Source organism: Podarcis gaigeae (assembly GCF_964106915.1).
Source record: "Podarcis gaigeae genome assembly, chromosome: 8".
Classification (NCBI taxonomy): domain Eukaryota; kingdom Metazoa; phylum Chordata; class Lepidosauria; order Squamata; family Lacertidae; genus Podarcis; species Podarcis gaigeae.
In genome coordinates this window covers 71,377,438-71,385,869 of record NC_139684.1, presented here as the reverse complement: position 1 = coordinate 71,385,869, position 8,432 = coordinate 71,377,438, and the positions used below count along the sequence as shown (strand labels likewise).

At 53.8% G+C, this 8,432-nt stretch overlaps 1 protein-coding gene across 2 annotated transcripts in view; it reads left to right on the top strand.

Moving 5' to 3' along the window:
- Window positions 1-2,063: 2,063 nt before the first annotated feature.
- APLP1 (amyloid beta precursor like protein 1) overlaps window positions 2,064-8,432 on the top strand; it is a 51,144-nt gene continuing 44,775 nt past the window's right edge. Inside the window, exon 1 of one of the 2 annotated variants that reach the window (XM_083751060.1) lies at window positions 2,064-2,478. In XM_083751060.1, the coding sequence (XP_083607186.1) occupies window positions 2,377-2,478 (102 nt within the window). In that variant the 5' untranslated portion in view covers window positions 2,064-2,376. The remainder of the gene's footprint in view (window positions 2,479-8,432) is intronic. The other variant, XM_083751059.1, reaches the window with a different exon arrangement.

Below are 8,432 nucleotides of genomic sequence, written 5' to 3'. Positions count from 1 at the left end.
GCAGTGGGCAAGGCCAGAAGGGAAAGTGAGCGAACGGAATGGGATGTTCTCCTTCATGCAGCAAGCTTCTTGCAGTCAGGAGCAGAAGTGGGTGAAAGTTTGCGCACCCACTCGTATACCATCTCTCTAGCATTATCAGTGTTCAAGGGCACATTCCAGAGAGGCAAAAGCACTCCTTGGAAAATTCAGAGCGGCTCACAGGGGGCTTCTAGCCATCTCTTAACCAGCTGCTGACCAAGTGCCCATTTCTTAAAGGACAGGAGAGCAAAATGCGCCCTTTCCATGTTTCACAGGCTGAATTAGCTGTCAAATTTACCCCTGAGGCTGCCATGTGCTGCCTTCCATGTGAATTTTGTCTTTTTCAGAGATGTGCCACACATTGGCATGACCAACATCATCATCAAGCTATTTACTGCAACCGCAAGGTCTTATTTCCGGTCACTCGCCACAAGTTCAAACCCCAATGAGCATATATGTGAAACTATGGGTCTTCACCCCCAACACACATCACTTTGCTCCTGTTTACACTTGAATTGCATTTGCCATGTTAACCATTCTCTCAGTTTGGAGAGAGAATTTTGGATCGTTTCTAGAGCTCTTCACAATCTCTTTGTGTCAGCGGTCAAAGGATTTGCTTACGGAGGCCACCTTACCCCATGGCGGGTCTCAAATGGGTGAGTTTCATGTCACTCAGAAGCACAGAACTTGCTCTGCATGTAAGTCTTGGGACCCATCACTAATTCCATGGCATCTCCATGAATGAAAAGATCTCTGGTACCAAGCAATGAGAAATAACTCTGCCCCAAACCCTGGAGAGCTGTTTCTAGTCAGAGCAGTCAGTGTTGGGCTACTAGATGCACCAAGGATCTGAAAGGTTTAACAACGTACACAGCAAACAGAAATTTACTAGGGAAGTCCAGATGATGGGGAACTTCTACCTGCTCTGAACTCATCTGAGCAACAGGAGTCTCTCAACTCAAAGGAGAACAGAAGGGGAAAGGCTCTTTGGGATGTTCAGAAGCTGTAAATAATCAGTGTTGGGATTGGTGAAGCAAGATCATGCACCCCACTGTCCCTGCAACAGGTTAGTGCACTGGGCTAGAGCGTGGGAAACCAGGGTTCGACACCCACCCACACCCAGCCATGTAGCTCACTGGTACCCCTTGGGCCAGTCATGCTCTCTCTGCCTAACCTAGGAGAGGAAAGGAGAGAACTGTGTGCTTCTCCTGGAGTTATTTGGAGGAAAGGTGTGATATAAATGCAAAAACAAGGTTTTTTGGATGTCTGAAGAGGGCTTGTGGGGGGAGCACTAGTTAGGCATTCATGTGAACTCACAGAGGGGGCAGTTGCCTCCTGCCCCTTTGACTGCTATGAACAAACAGTATCGGGGGGCAAGGCCCCACCAGAGTTTCCAAGTAGGAAGGAAGCAAAGTTCCACACTGTCATCAAAAGCTGGGGCATGGGACCATTAAGTCCAGAGTCTAAAGCTACCTAAGCGCATCACTAAGGGACTTTCGAACATCACCCAAAGGCTCAGCAAGAAGAGCTCTCCTCGCGCCGCACCCACTGTCTAATTAACAACCCCATCCTACTGGGAAATAAATCCCATTGAACTGAATGGGCCTTGCTCCAGGGTAAGCGGTGTCTCTGAACTGCAGCCTAAAGCGAGACCGCCCCTAAGCATGGACAGAGTACCATTCCCTTCTACCAGAAACCCTCTCCATGGTCGCCGCAGGCCCCTCCCTCGCCTCTCTCCGCAATCCCGCCGCCTTTCCTCCAGGCACCTCGGATCCGAGGGGCGAAGGGCGTTTTCCGGCTGCGAAGAAAAGCGCGCGGCGATCAGGTTCGACGGCGGGGACGGGACACCCCAGCCTCTCCCCCCCCCCCTTGTTTGGAAAAGGGGCAGCCGCGAAGGCTCCCCGCCCACCTCCTCCGTCCGCAAGCGGCCCGCGAGCCCCGCCCCCAGGCTGCTGCGACTCTGGCTCCGCCCTGCTGGGCGCTACGTCGCAGCTATTGTGGCTGCAGCCAGAGCGGCGGGAGGGGCAAGGAGGAGGGGCCAGGGAGAGGCGCTGCAGCCGCAGCGGCGGCGGGGAAAGAGGAGGAGCAGGCGGTGGCAGCAGCAGCAGCAGCGGGGCCAGCTCCTCCTGTCACAGCCCAGCTGGGAACCGACTGCGCCGCAGCAACAGCAGCAGCAGCGCTTGAGCTGGTGCAAGCGCGCGCAGGGAGGCGACCCCCAAGCCCTAGGATCTCCCCCAGCGCCGCCACCCATCCCGGGTTCCCCCTTAGCTTCGCCGCCAGAAGGAGGCGGGAAGCTCCCGAGCGCCGCAGGAGAAGCGGCCGCAGCGTCGGCTGAAAGGGAGAGCGAGCGAGCGAGCCATGGCTGGGGCGGCGGGATGCGCCGTCGCTGCGCGCTGCTTGCTGGCGCCGTTGCTCTTGCTGGCTTCTTGCCTGGGGCCCGGAGGCGCAGCCAACACCCAGGTGAGCCCGCCGAGAGGGTGGGTGGGTGGGGCAGGAGGGAGAGAGGGAGGGAGAGCCTCCTGGGCGGCTGCTGCGCCCGGGGAGCTTGCGGGGGCTTTTATTGCCCAGCCTCTTTGGAGCGCAGGAGGAAGGGACCGCCGGGCGGGGATGGCGCGCTCAAGGTGTCCGGGGCGGGCTGCCCAAGGTCACTGGCACAGGAGAGAGACCCCTTGATCCCCTCGGATCTCCTCCTGGTTAAGAGGCTAAGGAAGGAGGCGCTTATCGGGAAACCTGCGCCTGGAGGGAGAGCGGGCGGGCGGGCAGACTGGCTGGCTGGCTAGCATGGAGGGTAGCGGCTGGAGGAGGCGACGTCGTAGGTGATGTCCAGGCAAGGGACTGGGCAGGGAGGGGGAAAGCCCAGCAGCCGCCCCCCTTCTGCCTGCGCGCCTAGTGCTTGTTCCAAGGAGAAGCGGGCATCTGTTTTGCTGTTTGCTCGCCCTGCCCAGATTCCATCTGGAGATAGGCAGGCCTGGGGGGCGGGGATCGACACCCACCCACTTCATCTGCTTGGGAGACGGGGTGTCCCCAAAGCGAGAAGAGAGGCCGGCGTGGCGTGGCGCTCTCCCCCTCTTCCCTGAGACGTCCTTTGGACCTCAGGCGTCTCACCTTTTGCCTCTGGAGTGGGAAACAGGCATTTGGGGGCTGGGCTGCAAGACCCCCTTGTTTCAAAACCAGTGGGGCATTCTTTTAAGGGGCCCTTGGGCTCCTTTGGGGAGTGTGGCTCTTCTGTCCGGATTGGCACTTCTCTCTGTTTTGTTTTTGCTTGCCTGTGAGCAAGGCTGCATACAGACCTTGCATTTAAGCATAATCATGGGAATTGTAGTTTCCCCTGTCCAGATCTACATTACCAACTATGGTTCCCAGGATTCTTCTGGTGCGGGGAGTGGGGGGGAGTGCTTTGAATGTATGGTGTGCATGCAGCCCAAATCCCACTGACCTACCCAGGATTGGGCGGGGGGACACATTCCTCCAGGTGAACTTCACAGCCCCTCAGCCCCATGGCCTGGAAGTCAGGGAAGCATCCTGTTATCTGTCCCATCCAACACAGCAATGAGGGTTAAGCAGATGGTGGCCTTCCTGAGCTCAGGGGAAGTACCAAAAGAGACTTGTTTTGAAATGATGCGATGGGGCCTGCAGAGAGTCTGTCTGTCTCTCGTTTGCACAGCAGAGAGGGAGGCTGGTGGGCCAAGCCATGCCTGGTGATGATTGCAGTCCTCCATCTGGGCTGTCAACCTGCCATCTTCTGTGGAGCGCAGGATGGTCTCCCTCCTCCTCCATTCGCAACATCAAGCCTAGACTGTGCCATATCTTCCCTATCAAGAATTGGCATTGCTCAAGCATCTGCTGAGGCCCCCCTCCCCTGGCAAGAGACCCCCTGGACCTACTGCAGTGGGGAGTTCGCTCACTCACCGGGGGGGGGGGAGGCTGCTTAGGCCTAGGGCCTTTCAAAACATAGAGCCAGCATTGCCCCCACCATTTCTACTCAAATTAAATAGGGAGCCCCCCTTAAAAAAAACAACCCAGGAGCTCAAATTGCAGTTATTCCATGTCAGATGTGGTTTTGGTCTCGATTGTTGCCCACTCTCCTGCCTTTCCCCTCCCAGGCCAAAGCTGCAGGCCTGCTCTTCATCCTTCCTGGCTCTCTTTAGGACCTTGTTGTAACCCTTTGATGAAAGGCTGCAGGTGTTTCTGACTCAAAGGAGCCCCCGCCAAGTCCTGCCTCCCACCCTTAGCTCACTGAGATAAGATGCAGAAGCAACTTCCTGGTGCTGCACCATTCTTGGTCCTCTGTAGCACAAGACCCCCGTGCAAAGCCTTGGTTTGGATGCAGATTCCTCGTGGTGCATGTGTTGGGGCGGTGGAGGGGGTGGGGAAGACTTTGCTCGCTACTCCTTTCTTGCTTTGCTCTGTGGGGGGAAATGGCTTTTGGCCATGGGTTGGCACATTGCTCCGGAGAAGCACCATCTGTGTTTGCCATGGTGGTGAGGTTGTCAGTGCTGAAGAGCCTAGCTGGCAGAAGAAAACCAATACTTGCTTGTACCCTACCAGATCTCAGGATACTCCCCCGCCCCCCGGAGAACAGGTGAATAATGGCAATAGAGTCATCATGTGCTGTTTCTTGGTGGGAGGCATGCGATAATAATTATTCCTTCCCAAATGGGTCTCGGTCAGCGCTAAGATCCTGTGTTCTCAATACAGAACTTGGCTCCTTTCTGAACAGAAAGCAAGAAAGCCCATGGGAACTGTGGTTCTTTGTGTGTTCTTGTGATGGTGGCAGCTGCTAGTTTCAGACAGACCTACCTTCTATCATCTGCATATCTAATATACGGACTGGCAAGCTTTGTGGTCCTAGCAGGCTAGAGAAGGACAACAAATGAGACTTTAGCTTGCTCTGTCAACATAAAAGGTAGAGTATTTTGGGGGGAGGCAGCAGGAAGAGAGAATGGAATGGAATGGAGTACCTTGAAGTTGGCATGGCTAGCAGGCTCAAGCCCTGAACAGGAGCGCTTCCTACTGCAACACTTTTCTGCAGGCCCTACCTGCTGGCTAAATAGAGCACTTCTGTGAGAAGGTCCTCTGCTGGACCACATTTAACACCTCGTCTTGCCCAGCCTCCTTTTCTCAGTGGCCAAACACATGCCTAGGAAGTCCACATGCAGGGCATGAGTGCAACAGGACTCTCCCCACTTGTCCTTCCCCAGCAAAGTGGTACACCTCTGGAAGAGATGTGAAGGCCCAGGAAAGAAACTAGGAAAATTAAGGAAAAACCTGTCCCCCAGATTCCCCCCCCCCAAAAAAAACCACACACCCACACCCTGTTCTTCCCCACCAAAAAAGCAGGGAGAAAACCCAGATTTCCCCCCCCCCCCAGTTATTTTCCAGACCTTCACATCTCTAGATAGGGCATCTTCTAGTAGAGAAGCTCCTGGACAAGCCAAAAGCCCTGTCTTCTGGTCTCATGCCCAACTTACAACTGTCCAAGGCAGCAAACTAGTTATGGTTGGAGACAGAACATTGGTCTAGACAGAGCCATGATCTTTGTGTTCCAGCAAGACAATTATACGATCTCTTCAGTTAGAAAGAAGACTGGATGGGCCTGACACCCTTTGCCCTCCCCGTCATATTGAGGATGGGGTCAGCAGGGGTGGAACCCAAAGCGTTCTGCTTCGCAAGGCCCAGCCCACATCTCCCTTAGGTGTCCCCTGTTTCTACTTCACGGCAGCTGGGAGACTTGTGACGAGCTGTTCTTTGTTTTCCTTGAGAGAAGAGAACTGTCTGCAGCTCGGGCAATTTGTGGCTTGCTTGAAGTGGGACGGCAGTGGTAAAAGCCCACAGAGAAATTCCTGTTGTAAATGCAGTTGAGTTGCCATTGTTCCTAAATCCGAACATAGCGTGCGGTATTAGAAATGAAAGCTATTTCTAGTCTTCTACTTGTCCCTTCTGCATGCGCCACAATCTACCAATCTACCAAGAAGGACTCATCCAGTTGCTGTATTCATCTCCTCCTGGTCGCAGTGGGCGGTTGTGGCCGTATAATCACAGAGAAGGCTCCATACCCTTCATGAAGGTTCTGTTAGGCCTTAAAACCAAAGTGTGTCATGTAGAAGCCCCAGGTCACTCTCCCGCTAGAGACCATTCACCTTTTTTGCAGTGGTGTGTTTTGACTGATCTGCTTCAAGTGTGTGGTGCCAAGCAAGGCTTGGTGGGTGGGTGAACTTGCCACCCTCCTCCACTGGACAAGGGAACGGGGTCCCTGCACAAGCCTGAATTTCTGCAGAGACTTGCAAAATCCATCGTCTTTGCATGGTGAGGTTCCCCATAAATTTGGGGGTGCTTCCTGAGGTGCCTTCTGCTCCACAGGACAGCAGGAGCAAAAAGGAGCCTCAATTCTTCCACCTCTCACCCCTTGCTGCTTCTCGCTTGGCTCCTGGCCCGCTCTTCCTCCATCTCACACAGCTAGCTGGTGCTGTGATGCTCTGAGCAGCCTGAATCAGCTCAGGAGGGATGGGATACAGGGCGAGTTGCAGCTTTGAGGGAGGCAGAGAGAAAACATAAGCCTTTTCCATCTCCCTTCCTTTTTACCTCCCCCCCTCCGCACTTCTGCCTCTCTTAGGCTGCATCCCTCTTTTAACCCTGCACAGTTTCCTCCTGCAACGTAAAGTTGGGGGGGGGGGAGCCAGCAGACTGTGGCTTTTTTTCTGCAGGGTCCTTAACACTCACCCCCCCCCCCCGCAGATCCTGTGTTGGAAGGGGGGAGGGGGGAAGCAGGTGGATGCTTCCTCTCCTCTCTATCTCATCTCGCTAAGTGCTTGTGGGGGGGAGCAGGAGGGGGGATTAGCGCTGCACTTATTAATCCCGGTGCCAATTAACCACTTCCGTGCCGCTTTGGCTTCCATTTCCCGGCTACCTCTTTGTCGTCGTTCACCTGTCATTGATGCTGTGTGTATGCGCACACACACACCCCCCAGATTCTTGGTCAGGGTGCTGATTGGGTAGGGGGGTGATGACTCAGGCCTCTCCTTTTTTCTGCACCCCCCTTTTTGTTTTTGATGCCTAACCCCACTCCACCCCAGCCTGCAGGGAGGTCAGCCTGCAACCAAATTGCAGCAGCTGCTTAATCGCTCAGAGCAGCAGCTTAGCCACGGGATCCAACTTAATCCAAGCCTCACTTCTCCATTGTCCTACCCCTTGCACACACGCGCGCACACACACACACACACACACACAGAGTTGCCTGTTCTATTCCCCCCCCCCCCGGCCACCCTCCACCAGCTTGGAGGGAAAGTGTACCTGACGTGTGTTCCTGGTTGCACTGTCCATCCCCCCCATCTCTTAGGGGCATTGCAGAGCAGGTCTTCCTAATCTCCCTCCCTTGCCTCAAGCTGTCACCTTCTCCCTCCTCCCCAAGAGCAGGAAAACCGAGATCCTTAGTTCAATCCAGGCAGACTGCAGGGGAAGTGGGAGTGGCAGGGAAGTCTTTTTGCAGCTCCACTGCTGGTTCTCCTAGCCGGAACCAAAGCCATCTTTGCCTTCCCCCCATCTCCTCTCCCTCCCGCCCCCGCCAATAGCACCACAGGTCCCCCACACTCATCGTCCTCCTGCAGCTCCTCTTTACACTTGTCCCTCAAGTGCTGTGTTTGCTCTTGCTACACCCACGCTTAAAACAAACTCTGTGTGTCTGTAGCCCTTTCACAGGCTGGCCCCCATCCTTGGCCTGCAGCCAGCACTGCTTGCAATTTGTTTCTCCAGATTCGGACTTCCGATGGGTTGTATCTTATGCTAGTCCTACCCGGAGTAGACCTATTGAAACAAACGGGCATGGCCGACTTCATTGTGCATTTCGATTACGTACGAATTTTGTAAGGAATTTTGTGCTTGGAAACTGCTTAGAAGCCATTTTGGAACCAATATGTAAGTTAATAAATCGTAATATCACACACCCATTCATTTCAGTGGGACTACTCTGGTCCTTCCAGACCTGTTATTGCTTTGGCCTTAGCTAGGAAAGTGGGAAGAGATTCAGTTCAGCTTGCAATTACCAAATGTTTTATTAATTAAATGCCTGCTTTTAGTTTGGTTGTTTTGCTTTTAAATTAAAAATGGACTTGCACATCTTATAAATTCTGTGGTGGGTGTAAAATAGCTATGTTTGAAGGGTGAGTCTAGGATGCATAGCAAACACACTAATGTATTGGCTTTCTGCATGGAGACAATTTTTTTTTTTTGACACAGAGGTGGTTTCAGAAATAAATGAATTCCCTGTTGTGAATGTTGGTGTTTTGTGGAAGGTTGTGCCACATTTCTGCCTGGCTGTTTTGAATTGGCTCTGTCAGGAAAATGTTGGGGAAATGTTGGGCTGTTTTAGGTCAAGGGTGAGGAACCTGTGGCTAGGAATCAGGGGAGAGAGTTCAGTT